Source organism: Hippoglossus hippoglossus, chromosome 3 (genome assembly GCF_009819705.1).
Source record: "Hippoglossus hippoglossus isolate fHipHip1 chromosome 3, fHipHip1.pri, whole genome shotgun sequence".
NCBI lineage: Eukaryota > Metazoa > Chordata > Actinopteri > Pleuronectiformes > Pleuronectidae > Hippoglossus > Hippoglossus hippoglossus.
In genome coordinates this window covers 7,318,335-7,339,465 of record NC_047153.1, presented here as the reverse complement: position 1 = coordinate 7,339,465, position 21,131 = coordinate 7,318,335, and the positions used below count along the sequence as shown (strand labels likewise).

The following is a 21,131-nucleotide window of genomic DNA, read 5'->3' as shown; positions in this document are numbered from 1 at the left end:
TGCCTTCAAAGTGCCCTTGAGCAAGGCAGCTACCTGTAGCTCGCACTAACAATTAGTTTTTATCATGAATGAGCAAGTTGATTGTTATAACGAGTATTAGGGCCGTATTGAAGAAAAATTATTCTGAGATCACAAGAATAATGTTGTGATATTACAAGTCTGAGGATATAAGATGAGGATACAGACAAGAATGTGCAACTTTTTTTCTCGTAATCTTACTTAGTTCTCGTAATAGTATTGCTATTCTTGTAAATTTATGTCTTTCCTATAATATTTCTTGTAATATTAAGACTTCTTTATGTGGTGCTCTGTCATAGATTGGAAACCAACAAAAAAAGAAATGTTCAAATTCCTTGTTTTATCTGGCCAACAGTCCAAACCCCTCTAAACTTACATGTTTACATTTGAGACTTTTTTGGCTTAAACAATCGACTGATTACCAGGATAATTGACTTTTAATTATATGTCGATGAAACAATAGACTAACCCTCTAATCGTCTCAGCTCTTAATTGCACCGTCACAGCTCGTGTGGTTGGATTATTTAACCGAGCACCTGCGTGAGACCAGTCAGTTACAGTGACGACCATCAATCAGTGTTCAAGTACAAACTGTGACAGATGTTTCATGATTGGTTCAGAACATAATGTTGATAAGTTCCAACGAGGAATCTGACATCATTAAACACATTGTCTTAGAATCATTTGTATAAAATGTATCATACAACTAAAGCCTGTGATCGTGATTTTCTATCTTAACACTTCAACGTGTTGCTTCAGCAGAGACAATGAACACCATTGTCTCAGAGGGGATGAGGCAGGCATTTTTTCAGCAATTGTTTTTATTAGTTTGGGTGGTAATAAAATTAGTGAATGAGCTTTAGGGGCAGTGACTGTTACATCATAGACTGAAACCTCAGTCCACTGCATTAGGTCATCAGAATGACACCCAATGGTCAACTCAATGCTATGAGCTTCAGTCTGTAGTTGTCCAACAATAAATAAAGGGCTTCAATTGTCAGGTCCTTTTCTTGATCTTGTAGAAAGATTGTGTTGTCGCTACATGTCCTGTCAAGTTGGTGCTCAGGTACCTAAAATGTGGAAAATACTATTAAACTCATGGGTCGCCAAAGTGCTTTGTGGGACATGTTGGGTTTCTCTTTAACTTTAAGGTCTTGACCTTTTATGTAAAGAGCCTTGAGATCCTAAAAAGATATTGAAATTGAAATGTAAACAATAAAATGTTAACTAAAAGTAAAAGTTGTTTCATACAAATTATCAATAAACACATTTAAATTACTACCGTTTTCAGAGCAGCGAAGAAGAAGAAGTGATTTCCTGTAGTGTTACCCAGAGCTAGCTAAAATATCAGCAATTCGGAAATATTTCCTAATTGGAGCCAATGACCTAAATAAATAAAACTAACATTTAAAAAAGGTTTTCCCCCCTCATCTTGACCGTATTGGCTTCTTCCACCTCAACATACATTCAGACACACTCACTGGTCCAGTGTTCATATCAGCCCATTTATTAAAGAGTATACTGTGTATCCCACACATACACAGAGCTAACTCAAACACTCCCGCCCACTCACAGAGCCTCAGTGAGCCCACACACAGCGGCAGGCGGAGGGTGGGGGGGGGGGGGATCCAGAGCTCACTTGTCATTCAAACTGTCAGCTCTGTGACAACATCATCTTTTTGACTCACCCTTTCATCTCTCAGGAAACCCCACTCATGCACATAGATCCCCCAAAGAAGAAAGGTTCGGAGAGGAAGCGTTCGCTCGTAACTCACCGAGACATGCCGAGCCGTCCGGTGCGATCTCGTGTCCATCGGGGCACACGCACTGGAAGCTGCCCTCCGTGTTTACACACTCGCCCCCGCGGCACAGCAGAGGGTTCCTCTCACACTCATCGATGTCTGATGGGGGGAAAATCCACACAACCATGTACAACACACACACACACACACACACACACACAGGCAGAGGTATGCAGTGTTAGGGTTCAGTCACACTGGGACCGGCCTCTTCAAATATTTGTTCCACCTGTCGTCTATGGAGCCCATCGGATTGATGAATTCAAATTGTGTTTTCAGTTGTGATGTGAGCTGCGAGGGGCTTTGGCCCATTCACAGGTAAAACATTAAGTTTAACTTTGACCTGAACATTAGTGAGGGTCCAGTTTAAGGGAGACTTTGGGTCTGGGGCGTCCTGATTCAGTAGGAGCAGCAGAAACGTTAAGAATGTAGATTGACAGAAACAAAAATAGTTTGTTGAAATATTATTTTGGTTAGCCTGCTATTACAGTCAGCACCGACAGCTCATGATTGATACCCTGTCCACATTATTTCCAGTCACAGATCCTTTTTTATTCTTTGCTACAGCGTGCAAGTAAACTATGTAGCGCCAACTTTTGTCTAATGGCGGCTTTGGGCCAACAAAAGTACTGAGACTCCTCCATTTTGTGTGTATACCATTCCTCCCAAGAACTGAATCAAGCGGCGTCGAAGGACTCGACCACAACAGAAATAGAACATGAAGTATTTTCACAGATGGCTGAACATTATTACTTGTAGCTTCATATTAAAAAAAGAAACATTATGCCGGGGAGCTGATTGTGTGTCGCTCACATGCTGGTCAAGTATCTAATAAAGGACAATTATCTTGAAGACTTTATGAAGCAGTTATGAAGGGCGATTATGGCAAAAGTTGGCGTGCACACACTTGTGCTCTCAACAGCACACAAGGGTTTAAACAAAGTCACTTTAACCCTCCTCTCTCACACACATACATATATATATACAACAGTACACAGCCTGGAAATGTCACATTACATCAGCCGTCTAAACAGCGAGTTCCAGGTCTGGCATGTTAGCCACCACCACCTCATCTGGAGCTTATGGCCCAAGCGGGAAGCGTGGAGGAGATGGTAACTGTGGTAACTGGGACAAGGGTTGTGACTGGGACGAGGGCTGTGACTGGGACGAGGGCTGTGTGGCGGGGCCCTCCCTGTGCTTGGAGACCTTGGTTGGTTGGCAAAGCTCCGCGCTCTCAGATCCTTTAACCAAGTGTGAGCGAGAGATCGAATTTCTCAATCACATCCTTACAAAACGTGCATTTTCCTGCATCTCACCGAACCAAATCACGTCGAGCCGAAGAGGTTGTGTGTATAGTAACGTCTGCAGGTGTGGGCGGTGCTTGAGGATTCGTCACTTACCCATGCAGTTCTTCATCATCATGAAGCCGCTCTCGTAACCCTCAAAGCACTCGCACTCAAAATCCCCCGCTGTGTTGACACACCTGCCCTGACCACACAGGTCCGGAGAGATGCGGCACTCCTCGATGTCTGCAGGAGAAGAGGAAAGCTTTTCTTTAAAACTGTGCCTTTTTAATTCGGTAAAAAAAACGTTATTTAATCCAGGAGTGGAAAACAGGTGAAGCAGTTAAGTCAAAATATGAAATATAAATGAAAGGAAAATATAACGCAAACTATTTAACAAAAGGTAGAAACATCAGAGAAAAGCTATAAAACATCTAAAGGGTGAAATTAAGGTCTTCAGGCGAATTCTGCCAAAGTCTAAATCTAAAGGCCTGATCCCTTTTGATTTGAATCCACATTTTAAAACACTTTAGGGCAGAGACTGGGATATCACTCATACGGGGTTAAAAGGTCTCAGATATCGTTTACTCACGAGGAGCCTATAAATTATTTTAAAAATAAAGTAACGACACTGACACTTAAACCTTAAATGACTGTGTGCACATTTCAACAGAGCAGTAATACAGCTAACCAGACGACAGGGACCGGCTCCAACGCGTCCACAGCAGCCAGATTCCCATTAGGGTGCATGAAGTATGCGAACGCAGGCGATGGCTTTACACCACTTTGCTGTAATTGATGTTGGCAGAGGGATTCAGAGCAGGGGACTGATGGAAAATGGCTTGACTTGTTGAGATGCAATGCAAATGCCACAGTGTTGCTGTAGCTGATGAAAACATTACAACCAGAAAATAGAAACTGGGGAAGTTTGTCAGCTCCAACCGGAGCAATAAAATCTAAATCTTGACTAACTTGAACAACCATTGTAAAGTTTATCAGCTGTTTGTTGTTTAGTCAATAAAATGTTAGATTATGATGAATTGAAACCATCATTGCCGCTAATTTGCCCAAAGTTTTAATTTTATTGACTAATTACCCCCGGGGTCGTCAATCACACCGCTGTGGTCAAATCAAGTGGCTGGTTCAAGACGTCACAGCGTGAACACAGAGCCACATGGAGCATCGGTTTCTATTTCAGTTGAAAGTGTTGACTTAGTGTTGAGTTTCTAGTTTGGTGTTGATAGGCCCAGTACATGATCGTATGAATCCAATGTAAAAAATCATATTCTACACACAAGTAAAAGTTCTCAAGATAAGATGATGCAGGTGTTGCATTTAAATCAATATCTTCATAATTTTTGTTGGATTGAGTAATTGAAAAAAATACGTGTTCAAGTTGCAAAGCTATAAAAGAATATAAACGTCTATGACGACACCTGCTTTTTACTTCTAAAAGGTGTAAATTGTTTGATGTTATATCAGTTTTACAATTACATCTTTTACATTTACAACCTGAAGGTACATTTTCAACTTGAGCAGGTTTGTGGGTTTTTAATTTAAAAAAACATGTAATTTACCATAATGGGTTTTATGTTTTTTGTGTATTTTGTGGTCGAATATGTTGATATACTTTGTCAAAGTGAAAAAATCATTGTCTGGTCATAAAGGCAATGTTGTGCTGAAAAATAAAAACTAACACCAAACAATGGTATGGTCAAAATGTTTACGTGGTATATAAAGGCAAATCAAAAGGTAACAATAAGCCCTGGACTCTTAATCGTTAAACTGTTGATTCCTTCAGAAATACTCACCAGTACAATTCCGCTCATCAGAGTCCAGGGCATAGCCGCTGTCACAGCGACAGCGGAAGCTGCCGATGGTGTTTCTGCACCTCCCATTCGAGCACAGGGTGTTTATCATCCTGCATTCATTAATATCTGAGGTATAGAGCAGAGGGACAGGTGAGAGACAGTAGTTGAAACAACACATGGTCGTCACAGTCTCTGGACGTGACACTACCTTTTAGAAAGGGCCGGCCGTTGATGAAGTCCCCCCTGTGTGAGAAGCCTGGGCCCCGAGGACAGAGCCGTGTATAGTCGGTACCGCCCTTTTCTGGACATTCGTCGCAGTCGGGGCCCCAGGCCACGCCCACGGAGCAGCAGCAGGCGTCCACACGGTGCTTCCCTGGGATGGGAGCCCCGCAGCGCTCGTCCTCATGGGTGAGGTAACACTGCTCCGTACGCAGGTCTGAAAGACACAGAGACAGTTAGAAAGAATCGCACATAACACCACACACTGACTCACATATACATTTATATATTATATACCCACCAATACACGTCCTGCCGCTGACATCAACAGTCATTCCTGGAGGGCACTGGCAGAAGAAGGAGCCTGGTGTGTTGATGCACTTGCCGTTGATACACACCCCAGGAAACACTTGACATTCATCCACATCTGACAGCAGAGGACACACAGAGCAACGTCAACAGCAGCTCCAACTGAGTTTCATATTCTTCCAACACAAAGCAAGTGTGAATGTCCAGAGCTCTGTGGCATCGAGGCAGAACTCACCTTCGCACACATTTCCTCTTGCTCGAGAAAAACCTTTCCCGCAGATTGGATCTGAAAAGGGGGGGGGGGGGGGGGCACAAGATGGATTAGAATGTGGTAAATACTCAAATGTGTATAATGCAAATTAATAATCTCACCTTTTTCACATTTGGCACACGGGCTGTTCCAGGCCTCTCCCAGTGTGGAGCAGCAGTGGGACTTCAGTGTCGCCCCGTTGATGTTGACCTCACAGCGATTGTTGACTATTTTCAGCCAACAGGTGCTTTTTGTTGTCTCTGTTTAAAAAGATTAACAAAATGTAGAATCACCAGATATTCAATATAATATATTTAAATAATTGAGAAAAAAACCCTACTGCTACTACTTCTAATAATAATATTAATAATAATAAGAGTGCTGATTGGCTTATCAGAGGTGAACTTGCCTGAGAAAAAAAAAGTTTTCTCTATATTTCACAACTTACATCTTGCAGCGTTTTAAAAATATTTGTAATATTTTTCTGAAATTTAAAGAATATTCAACCCAAATTTCTCACACTGTTTAATGTAATGATCCCTAAGTTGCTGCAAAGTTTTTTTTAAACTTATTTTTACATTGAATAAAAAACTTTTTTTCTAATTATATCAAAACCAAAACAAAACAATGTTCACTTACCGATACACTCCAGCGCAGAGCTGTCCAACGAACTGCCCATTGTGCACAAACACACAAAGGACCCTTGGCTGTTCATACATTCCCCATTAATACAGGGGCTGGACTCACACTCATTCACATCTGTGGGAGACAAAAACAAACATGAACTTTTTATTCTTTTCTCAAAGGGGCTTTTCTCTCATCAGTCTGACATCACCCATGCGGTTCTGAAGTGAGACTGTACTGTGTGACAGAACGGACGTGTCACTGACCCTCGCAGACATCGCTTGCCGGATTGAAGCGGTATCCTTTAGGACACTGGCAGGTGAAACTGCCTGGTGTGTTCCTGCACAGCCCGTTATCACAGAGTAGCCTGTTCATCAGACACTCGTCGATGTCTGAGGAAACACACACACACACACACACACACACACACACACACACACACACACACACACACACACACACACACACACACAGATGACTTCCCTCACACTGTCATATGATATCAAAGCCTTTAACTTCAGTACATTAGATGAAACTTCACCTACCGACACAATTTTTGCCTGTCAGGTCGACTTCAAAACCGTCATTGCAGGTGCACTTGTACGTCCTCAGCATATTCTCACACACTCCATTCTGGCACATTTCAGGGTCGAGGGCGCACTCGTTAATATCTGAGAAGGTAGAGATGAACGCATTGATTATCAGAGAAAGACAAATTAATATAACGATTGCCTGTAATTCACGTGTCCCTGTTTTGTTTCCGCATAATCTGTGTTTGAATTCCAATAGAAACAAAACCTTGTGGCCATTACCTCTCCCATCGCCGGTGACGCCGATGCTGTTGGGGCAGAGTACCAGGAACTCAGCTGCAACAAAAACAGCACAAACAGCACAGTTAAATTGATAAAGTAAGAAATAACAGCGTTTGAGAAAATATCACATTTACCTTAATCCCAGAAATCTCAAAGCAAGTCATTTATACCGTGTTATTATCCATTTCCAGACTTTCTCATTACCCAAGATGTATATAAAAGTTTCTCCTTAATGTGGTGCAGCTCTGACGTCTGTTGATACAGAAACTTTAATTGGCAGGACTAATGAGTCAGTGCAGCGTCAGTGTGTGTGTGTGTGTGTGTGTGTGTGTGTGTGTGTGTGTGTGTGTGTGTGTGTGTGTGTGTGAGGAGGCTGTCATGTCTCACGATCATTATACTGAAATCAATATGTCAGAGAAGACTCAGCGTCTGATCTGGTCCTCCTGACTTTCACAGGTGTGTTTTGTTTTAAATGTAATGCAAGCTATGTTTGATTGTGTGTTTAAGTGTGTTTAAGTGTGTGTTTGAGTGTGTGTTTGAGTGTGTGTTTGTGTGTGTGCATGTCAGGCAGTATGAGGTGGCTCCACATGTGTAAAGGGTGGAGTGATTAGAACATCCATACCAGAGCTTTGTGGCGGGCAGGGCTGGCAGGGCTCCCCGTAGGCGTACTCTGTGGTGGCACAGCAGCACTCTGACTTGGTCACGGCTCCGAATAACGGCCGTACACACTGTCCTCGCTTGTAGCCACCATAACACGTACTGCGCATATGTGTGTCTGTTTCGGACAAAACATGACAAGACAGCAGATGAGAAACATAGAGGAGGCGAGAGCCAGACAGAAAGAGCGAAACAGAGAGGCGAGAGCCTGCAGCTCCAATAAACAACAAGACTGGCAAAACAAATGGTTGTTCTCTCCTCATAATATCCAGGGATTTGAGGCATTCTACTGCACTGATATCATCCTGTTCAAAACCCAGCCAGACTGAATAACAGCATTTCAATACTTCCCACACAACACACAAAGAAACATCTTTCAGGGGAAATGTGGGAACGTTGAAAATAAAGTCATAAACAGATCTGGATTCTGGGGAGGGGACTGAAGCAGGAGGAGGCAGGAAAACATTCTTCAGTGTTGACCAACAAATGCTCATGAATGAAAGTGAGCATGTGGTTGCAACAGGTAACAGGATTTAATACGACATCATCATTCTACGCTTCATTCAGGTTTGCTTCTTTTTTCATTGTGTTTGTTCGGGTTAAAATGTGCTGGCTTAAAAAAGTGGGACAAGCGTTTAGATCTTTATCTTAATGTTTAGATAGTGATTAATTGTTCTATCACTGTAAAAGAAGATGTACTCCAAACCTAAAGTTGTTTACAGACATGAACTCTGTAAAATGGGCTACAGACACTTTCTGGACTTTGCCTTTCACATATGTTAAAACGCAGCAGGAGATTGTCCAGGTCAGACGAAATAACAAGAACAGGTAAATGTTCGGAACGTTCAGGCGAGGGCTGGCGTCTGGGTAGAGAGCGCAGGATGCAGGAGGCAGGATGTAAGATCTACATTACGCTGTGGAAAGCTTAGTGTTTTTGTTCACAGCACATCGATGCCAGCGTCGGCCAAACCTTTTCGGCAAAAGGTCTCGAATCTCGTTGTCTTTCCGAGATTGACAACTTTGTCTTTTACGTGTCAAACCGACTCAGACATTTGTGTCCTCAGATTCAGCCCCTCCAGAAAATTTCAGGAAAATAAAACTGAAAGTGAATTTTTATCTTCTGTGTGCAGCAGCTGAACACTTTCAAAGATTCTGCCGCCAGACTGAAACAGAGGGACAAATGCCAGACACCAAAATAAATGGTGTCTGTGTTGGCTTTGGTAACTCCTGAAGCAAAAATACATGGCCACTGAGCTACCTCCACCTAAGGAGTGTGTTGTTCTTGTGCTGAGATTGGTGTGAGATGTCTGTGTGCCACGGTATCCAAAACAAACACACGAGCCGCTCCTGGAAACAAAACTACAGCTCCATTTACTCACCGACACAGACTCGTCCGTCCAGGCCCACCGCCATCCCGGCCATACACTCGCAGCGGAAAGATCCCTCCGTGTTGACGCAGTGGCCGTTCATGCACATGCCTGGAGTCTCGCACTCATCGATGTCTAGAAACAGATACGGCAAAAATGATTTCTCCATTCATTTCCCTTCACAAAATGAACAGTAAAAGGCAAGAATCCATTAGAACAAACCGTTATCTTGCTAAAGTGGTGGTTGATCTTCAGGCACCTGATTCATTAAAAAGCCCAAACTGCTGTACAGTCTTAATTGTATGACCTCAACTAAGAAAAACATTCTTCTCCCGCCCCTTAATCCCATCAGCGTATTATAATAATTATCATAATGAGCGTAAACAGCGATATGGCATGCACGCATAACTGTGTGTGTGTATGTGTGTGTGTGTTCTGTCTGGGTGTGTGTTCTACAGACAGACTGTAGATAGAGACAATGAGGTCCCAGGGCCCCTTCAGACTACACATTTCATTAATGACTGCATACATCAGCACACTTCACCCACACCCGACTCTCGTGTTTATTTATTCTGCCGTGACTGAACCAGGTCAGTGTCCCTGAGATCAAACGTCTGTATCTGGAGTCAAGGGGGAGGAGAATCGCTGTCGGTTACACACTGAAGAGACTTTGTTGGCTAGTTGGAGATTTATGGGACCCATCCTCAACATTACATCAATGTAAACTGAGGTCTGATGTTGGTTTTACTGTTCCATACATCTGAAAGTGTCAGGCAAGACACGAGAAGGGTGGTCAGAGAGGACAACACCCTTTTTTTACCATGTTAAAAGAAAGTGAAAAATAATTCCCGGATCCACCTGTTTGTCCAAATCTGCTCCAAAATTTATTGGAAGCTTCCTTGGGTCAGACCCCACCCTTCCACAAACTTTTACAGAAATCAGGTCAGTAACTTTTGAGTTATCCTGCTGAAATCCAGACAAACAAACTTGAAAAGCAACGGAAACCACAACCTGTGTATTAGAGGTGGAGATCAACTTGAAAGTTTTGTGTTATTATCAAACCGAAGCTCTGTTATTGCAACATGGTTTCCAGGAGGACGCTGCTTTCCCTTTTTTCTTCTCGCATTGGACAAGTTTAGGAAAAGCTGCCTGCGAGAATTTTAGAATAGGCGGGCCCCGAATATCCACATGTCCAGCTGGCCTGCCACGATGCTGAGGAATTTTTCCAAGGCTTTTAGGGGGATTTTTGCCCTGTGTGCAGAGACTCACATAACAGCACCACTAACATGCCAGAGAAGTAGCCACCTTTCAAATTAGCTGCAAATGTGGGTGAAAAGAACGACCGAAATGAAGCATACAGTATATACACTGGTGATGTAACCAGGGAGCGTGACAATGTAGAGCTGCGCTGCTGCGACAAACACACCTACACACATGCGTCCACTGCTGTCAAGGAGGAATCCAGGTTTGCAGATGCACTTGAAGCTGCCGTCCTCGTTGATGCACAGTCCATTGAGACACATGTTCCTGATCAGACACTCGTCCTGGTCTGTGGACGAACAGAAACAAATTGATGGACCGAGAAACATATGCTGGTTAACACCCACAAACTGTGAGTTCACGAGACATTTCTCAAACTTCTATTGTCAAACTTCAGTCAATGACAGTCGTGTATTTCACAATTGATAACTCACTGTCAAATAATTGCATGGGTGTTATGTGTGTTGTCAGAGAATCAATTCCATCAAAGAAATGCGAAGCTAAGACAGGAATCAGAAGTGCTGGACTAAAAATACTTCTGTTTGAACAGCCAACTCTATAAAACTAGATCTGAGTCTTTTTATACACTCTCTGGCAGAAGGTTCATTCATGTGTAATAAATATAAGAGACAAGAAAAAGTATAAGGGTTTTGCTGAATCAAAACTAGTTTGTACAATGACAGTCCTGCGTTATGGTTCTCCATTAAAAAGTTTCATAACAGGTATCAAATATATTTATATAAATTACCTGATATGGGTAAAAATTAAGAAAATGCAGATGTGCAGCGGGTGATAACTTAAGTATGTTTTTGAGGTATCAGAAATCCAGGTGATTTTTAAAATCTAAATCAACTCAATTGAAGCATTGTCAGCTGCAAGGATTTATTTTATTGTGAAAACCACCACGACACCACCTTTGACCCCTTTACTTCCCCTCAGATAAACTGTCACGACTGACACTGAATTCGAAAAATACATACAAAATTTATCACAGAAAGACAGAAATAGCCAGTGGTGAAGATGTTGTGACTCAGTGACTTTGCTGTTTGTGAAACGTGCTAAAATTGAGTCGTTTTTGATAGATACAGGAGTGCAGGTTTGTAAAAATTGATGGTGCCACCCCTTCAGAAATCAAAAGTGTTTATAGCAGTTCCAAAATGACTCAATGGAAGGCAGGATGAAAACTAGGATTACAATTACAAAGGAGAGAGAATTTAATCACCACCTCCAACAGATCCAAGGAATATTTAACAAAGAAATTACTCATCCTGTGGTTATGACAGAGAAACACCCTTTGAATATGTCTCTGCAGCATTAATGCAAATGCCAGAAATTAACAAACCTTGACAGTTTTTGCCATCTGCTGTAATTTCAAATCCAGCATTGCAGACACAGTGGAAGCTGCCCTCAGTATTCACACAGCGGCCATTGTTGCAGATACGACCGTTGGCCACACACTCATCCAGATCTGGCACAGACAAAACAGAAAGCACAGTAAACACATGCATCATCTTATATTGTGTGTGAGCATCTGTGTGTGTGTGTCTGTGTGTGTGTGACCTCGGCACTCTGTCCTGGTGGCAGTGGTCTGGAATCCAACAGGACACTGACAGATGTAAGACCCGGGCGTGTTCACACACTCTCCATGTGCACATGGGTTTCTCTCACACTCATCGTCATCTGGAGCGAAAAAAACATGATGCTCAAAAAACCTTCCGCACTGTCACGAACCATATTAAGAAAAAAATTGATTCTCGTTCTGTTTCAAACTTACCGACGCACTCTCCCCTTCCATCCAAACTGAACCCCATGTTGCACTCACAGCGATACCCAATGCCCGGCATGGGGATGCACCTGCCATTCAGGCAGAGGTTGCGGTAGGCCTGGCACATGTTGGTGATGTTCTGGGTTTGGATGATAGCAGGACCTGATGAAAACAACAGTAAAATCATATGATGAAAAATCCAAAGCATCTGCCTTCATTGGATCATTCAGCATCATGTTGACCATAGGACCACAGTTAGACACATTTACTGCAAATGTCCATGCAGTAGTTCAAGCTGAGTAGTATTGGAAATGGAAAACATCTCAGTATAAAAGTTAAATACCATATGATTAAAGGTTAAAGGTTGTTTGATTTTCTTATTTCCAAGAGGCTCTGCTAAGCCCTACTTACTTTTTCAATTTCATCATGGAAAATTTCACATATTGTTATTTAAACTCTTGACTTCAGTCTGCAAATGTATACGGATGCTTCCTTTTAGACATTTTCTGCACATGTTGTTTAATATCTCCACAGCCACACCCAAATGAAACAAGCAGTACTGGGTCATGTTTTCCATCATTAACATGCAGCTCATTAAATGGAGCATGTGGGTTGTTGTTGCTCAAAACTGAGATTTTGAACATAGCAAAACAAGTTGGGTGGGAGGTGGAGCGTTGCACATCCCCTGACTCAGACATTAAATCATCTCCAGTACTAGTTGCATGTTATTGTGGAACATAACAACTTTGTCTTTCTTTTCGAGAGTGTGAACAAGTGAAACAAACACAGCTTGCAGTAAAAGTATACCTGGCGGAGGCTGTATCGGTAAATGTCCTGGAAATAGTATTGGATATTGTCCTGGATATGGGCCTGGATATGGTCCTGGATATTGTATTGGAATCTGACCCGGTCCTTGTCCTGGAACCTGGACGGGAATTTGACCAGGGATAACTCCAGGTATCTGGCCAGGAGTTTGGCCAGGATATGGAACTGGGTAGATGCTGGGTAGGTTGGGACTCCCTGGGACACGACCAGGTACCGGCACTCCGCCGTTCCCATCAGGTATCTGGAAACACAGTTTCTGGTACTCTTCTAAAATGAGAACATTGGAAAAACAACAGAGGGTTGAGCCTGTGTGGACACATGGAGACACATAGTTGAGGCCATGTGATGGTGAGAGATTCCACCTGTTGCACGAACGGGGCACATCTCAGGCGTGGAGCCGTCAGACCAGCAGCGTCCACTGTCACAGCAGCACTGCATTTTGGTCAGCAGCTGCGAGTTTTGATTGGCGCAGCGCCCATTCAGCACACCAGAGTAGCAGTAGCCACCGCGAGCATCTGTGGGAAACAAAACAGCATGCGGTCAGTTTAACTCACTGTCCTGTATGGAACACTGCATGTGTCGTCTGCTTATTGAGCAAACTGGCAAAACTACAATCAAACAGTCGTTGTTGCTTCAGATTTTCCGTCATTTGGAAACTGAAATCCATTTCCAAGTCATCGCTTCCTATTTTTTTGAGAAACCTTTCCTATATCCTGCAGTTTCTGGCCCAGTGCACCAGCATGACTGCTACTCAGGTTCCCTATTAACATAGATATATCATGTTTTGTTGCACACCCAGCCCGTCCAGCGCATTCACACGGACGAGCTGACATGCTACACTACTGCCTGCTCGGTGGAGTTTGACAACATGTCAGAAAAAGCTCGAGCTGGTTGGAGGAGAAACAGTTGGCCCCTTTGAGGGTTGGAAGTTGATGCTAAGCCTGAGTGTTGCTGCATGGGAAAGAAACTAAAATGTTTGGCGAAACAGTTTTCTGGAACGAGACACTCAGACATTCCTTCCTCACAAACATCCTCTCCTGAGGGGGTAATGATGTGAGCTTGTGTTTGCATGCATTTGTGTGTGAATGTGTGTGTCTTTGCATGTGAGTGTGTACATCTAATGAAATTATGCTGACCAAAATTTCTCCCTGGTCTGTTTGGGGTCAGACTGAACTGGACTTGCAAGCTTGGAGGGTTTTTGTGTGTGTGTGTGTGTGTGTGTGTGTGTGTGTGTGTGTGTGTGTGTGTGTGTGTGTGTGTGTGTGTGTGTGTGTGTGTGTGTGTGTGTGTGTGTGTGTGTGTGCATAAGCTGTTATGAACCTACCAGGATGTGTACAACGACACACATGCACAAACTGTTATCACAAACTGAAAGAAGGAATCAACCATGATCTTAAAATCGAGGTCACCTGAGCTCAGGAGGATCTTTCCTCTCTTGTCATGTGCCCTCCTCAGTTTGAGGAGAATATATCTCGTTGTTGTGGAACTAGAAACAAGCAAGTGACTGCTGACCTAAATACTACCAGCTGGAATGTTGGACAGATTTGAGTTCTTTCTGCTTTAAGAGCCAGCCATGAAGAGAGAAGAACCAAAATGTGGTGGAAAGAGGAAAGAGAATGAGGCTGCACTTTTTGTCTCATATTTTACCTGTCCTAGGAACAATGAACCAAAGCAAAAGGAATGCGGTTGTTATTTCTTTTGGAGAAGAGTGACACAGAGGATGACGGAGGAGGAGGAGGAGGAGGAGGAGGAGGAGGAGGAGGAGGAGGAGGAGGAGGAGGACTCACCTATACACCTGGATCCGTCCAAAGAGGAGTGATACCCCTGGGGACACTTGCAGAAGAAGCTACCAGCGGTATTAGAACATTCACCTATACCGCATAGACCTGGAATGTTCGAACACTCGTCCAGATCTGAGGAGAGGAGAGGAGAGGAGAGGAGAGGAGAGGAGAGGAGAGGAGAGGTCTATGTTACAAAAAGCAAATGAACTAAAAAAGGCTTCAAGGGTGACTCAAGCACACGTTGGCAGTGACAATGGAAATAAAGCATTGTCACAGGGTATTAAAGCCAGGGGCCTCTGTGGCTGCTCTTCTCTTAGCACCGTTAACCACCTTGTGAACGTCCCCATGCAAAAAAAATAAAAAAAATGTCTTTAACACAGAATAGAAGTTTTCCTGCAATTACGTCTGGGCATAAAATAACACATATTTCACTGTGCATGCGAGTGCCACAAAAACCCTGCTCAGTGTGTTCTCACCACCATTAAACTTGGTCTGGAAGTTGTCATAATAACCATATCCTAATGAGACAATATTTTTTTGCAGGCTAAGTGCGTGTTTTTATTTCTGGAAAAACAAAAGTGCTGCAGAGAGAAGGATTTTATTAAACAGTTTTCAGTCAAACATTAAAAAACATTCAGTGGCCATAGTTATAAAGTACGATATATCTTCAAAACTGCATGTTACTCTCCTGATGTATATTGTGGATGGATTTACCTGCATGAGAAGCTGTTTTTAACCTTATTTTAACTGCCTAACTCATGTAACAGGGGTATAAGTGGAGAAGAGTTAAAAAAAACCCAGTGAGGTCAAACCAGGCAATGTTATGGTTGTAGCAGCAAAACAAGCAGTTGTGCAATTAATTACTCAAATATGTGTTATTTCTTCCTTAAAAGTTACTCAGTCTCGTGTTGACACATATACAGAGAGAAAAAACAAGTGAAAACAGCGTTTGTTCCAAACCTCACAATTAAGTGTTATAGAGAGAATTACTGGGAGAAAGCTGAGTGCTACTTCTGTTTTAATTAAACTAAAGTGGCAAAGTGGCTTATGTGTGGTCTTTCCCCACTAAGTAATAATCAAAGTACCGCGACCGAGGTGAAGTGAACCACAGCCAGACAGATGTGGCTTTCAACTCTACTTTCACATTGTCAATTAGGACATTTTAAAATAAAGTTATGAGGTCTGCTCTGTCATTCAGGCCCGACACTGAAAGTTAAGACTCGTCACAGTTATACAGCGAGCGTGATTCTTACCTTCACATTTCTGTGTGACCTCGTGGAACTTGTGCCCGGCGGGACATTTACATTCAAAGGATCCCACTGTGTTGATACAGTTTCCTCCCGCACAGATGCCAGGGATGGCCTGGCACTCGTCCACATCTGTACATACAGAGCATACGATCAATGGACAGACCCTGACACACACACACACACACATTAACACACTGATTCCTTTCATTTAGAAAAGAAGAGAAATGACACTGAGATGATAAAATACACTCAGACACAGACATGAATATAAACAGACAAATCGTGCACATGCATTGGTTTGAATTAACTCTGTTTGGGGGTGGGTGTGTCTCAGGAGGTGGAGCGGGTAACCCCACTAACTAAAGGGTCAGCGGTTCAGTCCCAGTCCCCCCCATTCCACCTGCCGAAGTGTCCTTGGGCAAGATGTTGAACCCCACATTGTCCCTGACGGCTGTGCCAGTAGTGTGTAAGTGATGTATGATAGAGAAAGTGTGTGCGTCACAAAACAGTTCTGTAAAGTCCTTTGAGTGGTCATCAAGACGAGAGAAGCTCTAGATAAATCCAGACCATTTGTTCTAACAGTTTGCTCGTGACTTTCCTGCGATCAACAGAACGATGAGGGAAAAGGGAAAGAGAGAGAATAATGTCTTTTGCAGGAGGAACAGAAATTGAAGGCGATGTCGACCGAGGAAGAGAAGAGAGAGAGAGGAAAATACAGAAAGGACTATAGTCAAAGACTGGTTTGTAGTTGTTCAGCATGTATATGAATATTTTCTTGCAGAGGAGGGACACTATGACACCATTACAGCACTGGATCCGCTCTGTAATCCATCTCTCCAACAGGTTTTAGAGAAAAACCTTGACTGTGACTTTGTGAGTTACATTAATGATTACGTTAAATGCATTTAATGAATTTGACAGCTTAAAACTTAGGTCTCAGGCTGAAAACTCCATGTTCCTTGGGGTCCTGGCTCAGGTCTGCCTCCCCTGCAGAGGTTCTGATGTTGTTGGGTCTGGAGCCGGCAGGCAGAGGGCCGCCTTACCAGAAATGAGCTCTCCCACGTGGCACCGCCACTGACCCGTGTTACTGACTCTGACAGTCGCGCCGCAGCGGGTGTCCGTGGGCATTCCATACACATGTGGGAGGCACTGCCACCCACCCCAATTTAACCCAATTAGAACTAATCCTCTGGAGAGTGGATGGTGGGTAGAGATGAGGGGATGACAGAGCGGTGAATGCAGACAATGAGGGAGAAGGAGTTAAAACGGGCAGAGAGAATAGAAACTGCACTTTACTTAACAATGGGAGGTGAGAATGACAGAGAGACAAAGAAAGAGACGAAAACAAAAAAAGAGACAGAATTTACCTTGGCACGCCCCGGTGCGGTGGTTTGGTATGAACCCTCTTCTGCAGGGGTGAGGCTGGGCTGGACACATCTCACAGGGGTGACCCCATGCCCGCCCCACTGTGGCACAGCACAACGTCTTTGTGCACACGATGCCTGTGAGCTGGCCTTGACACATCTGGTTATTCACAGAGGCAAAACACGGCCCAGTGCGATAGTCTGCAGAGAGAAAGCAGGGATTGTTTTGTGTGCAAACAGTATATTAATTCTTTATTACCAGTACAAACGGAATGCAAATAAGTAAAGTTTGGTAGCCCCTTGATCACACGCAGAGAACAGAAACAGAAAACCTCTTGTATTTCTTCTTCTTCTTGAAGTGAAATATTTAGAAAGTTTAAGCCAATGCTCAAAAACCTAGAAACCAAACTGAAAAACATTCCCTAACACACAAACAGAGAAGAACGTTGATAATTAGGATCGTCAGCGTGACATTCGACAACACGCGTATGTTGTGTGTGATTAAAGTTCTGCAGAGACGACTGTAACACACTCCATAAAGAATGCATTGTCTGTTCCTGGCATTTTAATCTGTCTGGCTCTCAGGTGCATTGTAAGTGGATGTCTGTGTGCATGTGTGTGTGTGTGTGTGTGCGTGTGTGTGTGTGTGTGACAGAGAAAAGCAGAGATAGGGAAGAGGTCTGGAAAACCTTTTAAAGTTGTGTGGGCGGCTGCAGAGAGTAATAGACACGAGCAAAAGTAAGCAAGGACAAGCAGACGACGAAAAACCAGTCTGGAGCACATATATGATCATCAGCTCTTCAGTTACCAGTATTATGTTTTGAGGTTAAATGACACATTTGCTAAATTAATTTTCGACTAATGCTTAAAGTTGAGAATATCTCCTGAGCGACAGGGCATGTCTACTCACAGTAGGTGTTTTCCACACTCAGCAGTGTAGAATCAAAACTAAATACCTTAGCATAAATATGAGCTCAAGAGTGTGAAGAAATTCCCTCCATCAGGTTTCTAAATCTCTCCTCCCTTTTCAAACTAGTTTAAACCTCCTTCCCTTGATCCCTCTGCTTGCATGCATCTATCCCCCTCACTTCGTCCTCTATCCAAACACCACACCTAAGTCGCAACGTCCCTGCGGATTCAACCAAATCACTGCATCTTATCAGGTGAAGGCACTGGAAGATGGCGAAACAGAGATAGGGACAGGGAGAGAGAAAGTTGAGAGGGGAAAACTCATCCCTCCCCAAAAGAATCTGGCCGAGGTCCAGTGGCAAAAATCATTCCCACATTTCACGGCAGATAACAGACAGCAAGAGGAAAGAGGGAGACTAGTTCCAACAGCACAGTCGTTTAAAACAAATGAGACATTGTGCGTTTCCCGTGTGGACCGGGGCCCAGCCCAAACCCGTCACGTGCACCAGAGCCTCCACGGTCGCTCTGTCTCCAGCGCTGTGTGAAACAGAACTGGGTCATCTCTCATTCGCTCTCCCTCCTGCGCAGACTCCACTGGAGACCGAATACTTCTACAGCTTCAACACCATGAGTTTTAAGAGGGAATTGTTGCCTATACCTCTCAATCCACTGCATTAATTTGAGAACCACCAAGATAAAAACTGCAGGATAAACACATGCAAAATTAAAATCACATGACGCATTTAACACAAAGTAGTAAAACAACTTTAACAGAGCAGCAGCTGGAGCGGCTGCAACATTTTAAGAAATATTTTGGGAAATACAATAAATTAAGACTATCTCCGGTAGCCAGATAGATAAGCACACAGTAGCAGACTAGAACCTGGCTCAGTCTAAGAGTCAGTCTGTCCTAAACAGCCCTGAACAAAAGGTCCTTTTTCCACAAATTAAACAAACAAGATATAATGCGCACTAACTTTTACAGAGCCAGGCAAAATTTTACCTCCTGCTTCGAGGCAGATGTTCAACTATGCTCCACCTCGCCTTCTTCTTATCTTACTCTATATGCAAGAAAGTTAACGATGATTTTCTCAAACCAATTATACTTTTAAAAATATAATTTTTACACTCTCAACAATAACCACTTTCCTCGTGATACTAGAGTACAACAACTTTATTCTGGAAATCTTGAAACATTTTTGCTAAATCCTTTTACTACAAATTTTTAAAGCAGGACTTCCCCTTGTAATGGAGTACTTTTACTTTTACCTCAGTAGGGCATCAGTATAATTCTTCTGCCACTACTTTCAACAATGCTCAACTTTGGCACAACAAATCCCAAACCGGTTGCCATTGTTCTGTATCTATTTTTAAAGCTGCATTTTTCTGCCTTACCTACAACTACAGAGAAATACATCATACATCGGGAAAATCAATTGCAGGCGGCGCTCTGGAAACTTTTTTCACGGCACCCATAGAATCTACAGACTGTGTAAAGACCTCAAGTTTCTCTTTTCATCAGATTAAGCTTGATGCATTATTGCTGTCAGGCTGCCACAGGTAATCCACCTGACATACCTGCTCATTACAGCTCTTAGTGGAGGAGAGCAAGCATGGAAAAAAACACACAAAGATCTGAGCACGAAATAACGCAAATACAAGCTCAGCACTTAAACAGTCAGCTGAGGTAAACAGGGAGAGGCGGACAGCTGTAGGGTGAAAGTGGTGTCATTTCATCCGTCATCTCCCTGTCTCTCTGTGAACTGCATACAGCTGGGGGATCCACCCATGTCCTGTACATCTGGGAGCAATCGCACACGTTCTCACACACACACACACACACACACACACACACACACAAGCTCCACCAACGTCCCAACCCCTCATCAACAGTCTAGCCAGAGATGATCACAAAACAGACAAACATTTCTAACCTAAAAAACGTTACCCTCGTTTTTGTGTTAGTGCTCCACTTTTGCAAACCCACTAATCATATTATCGTAGATGCATCGGTAAGAAAAATGCATCTTAGCATGGGAACGCATTGTTGGTTTTTACTCTCATTTGCAAGTGATTTCATGTCAGTGAAGTTACTTTTGGAACACATTGGAAATGTTGGCTTCCTCGACGACCGGTGAGTTTTTATGCACAACAACAGCCTCGGTGTGAACGGGAGGGAAGCCCATCGGGAAGTGGGTCAGAAGAGTTTCCTGGATTACCTCCAAAAATGTTTGTACACACACAGAAAAATCCGTCCACCTTTTTCCATATCCGCCCTTAGTCAGGCTCCGTCTTGCATATGGCGCTCACAGCATCCTTGCATAGCTTAACAAATGGATTATCTGCACTCATGCATCCGTGCATGTTCGTGTGTTATGGGCTCTTATATCTGGGTGGGGCTTTCCCTACTGGCCTGTCAACAGAATTTTCCATTCTCCCCAGACTAAAAAGTTAAGTGCAGAATCGAACACAAACACACACACACAGGCTTGGTTATCATTCTACCGAGGTTTGCAGTGGGCTAGAACAGAGCCTGATAGGGGAAAGTCAGTGAGGCATTAAGGGACAAGGGAGCCCCTCAGCTGACCGACCAACCTCCCTGTTGTGCTCTGGCTGCTGACTTTTTGACTGTGGAGCTCACGTTTTTCCATGTTTCAGGGCCAGTCCCTCACCACCGTCCCGAGTGAACTCAGTGGTGTCACACTGAAAGCTCGTCTTTACGGCTAAACGACTCTGCAGCAGGAGCGATCAGCATCTCACCAATCCCACATTCCAACTTAAATCACATTTGTAACCAACAAAGAACACGTTGATATTAGGCTGCATTT

The 21,131-nt window shown here is 43.3% G+C and overlaps 1 protein-coding gene across 2 annotated transcripts in view; it reads right to left on the bottom strand.

Annotated features, from left to right (window-relative positions):
• Positions 1-21,131, bottom strand: part of fbn1 (fibrillin 1) — a 60,750-nt gene that overhangs the window by 31,432 nt on the left and 8,187 nt on the right. For both annotated transcript variants that reach the window (XM_034573514.1, XM_034573524.1), the window contains exons 7-28: positions 17,398-17,595; positions 16,034-16,159; positions 14,787-14,912; positions 13,362-13,514; positions 12,982-13,266; positions 12,184-12,336; positions 11,970-12,089; positions 11,752-11,877; positions 10,576-10,698; positions 9,162-9,284; positions 7,748-7,900; positions 7,126-7,179; positions 6,859-6,984; positions 6,580-6,705; positions 6,329-6,448; positions 5,812-5,949; positions 5,675-5,725; positions 5,432-5,557; positions 5,120-5,347; positions 4,912-5,037; positions 3,218-3,346; positions 1,794-1,919 (exon numbers count right to left, since the gene is read on the bottom strand). In XM_034573514.1, the coding sequence (XP_034429405.1) occupies positions 1,794-1,919; positions 3,218-3,346; positions 4,912-5,037; positions 5,120-5,347; positions 5,432-5,557; positions 5,675-5,725; positions 5,812-5,949; positions 6,329-6,448; positions 6,580-6,705; positions 6,859-6,984; positions 7,126-7,179; positions 7,748-7,900; positions 9,162-9,284; positions 10,576-10,698; positions 11,752-11,877; positions 11,970-12,089; positions 12,184-12,336; positions 12,982-13,266; positions 13,362-13,514; positions 14,787-14,912; positions 16,034-16,159; positions 17,398-17,595 (3,036 nt within the window). The remainder of the gene's footprint in view (positions 1-1,793; positions 1,920-3,217; positions 3,347-4,911; positions 5,038-5,119; positions 5,348-5,431; positions 5,558-5,674; positions 5,726-5,811; positions 5,950-6,328; positions 6,449-6,579; positions 6,706-6,858; positions 6,985-7,125; positions 7,180-7,747; positions 7,901-9,161; positions 9,285-10,575; positions 10,699-11,751; positions 11,878-11,969; positions 12,090-12,183; positions 12,337-12,981; positions 13,267-13,361; positions 13,515-14,786; positions 14,913-16,033; positions 16,160-17,397; positions 17,596-21,131) is intronic.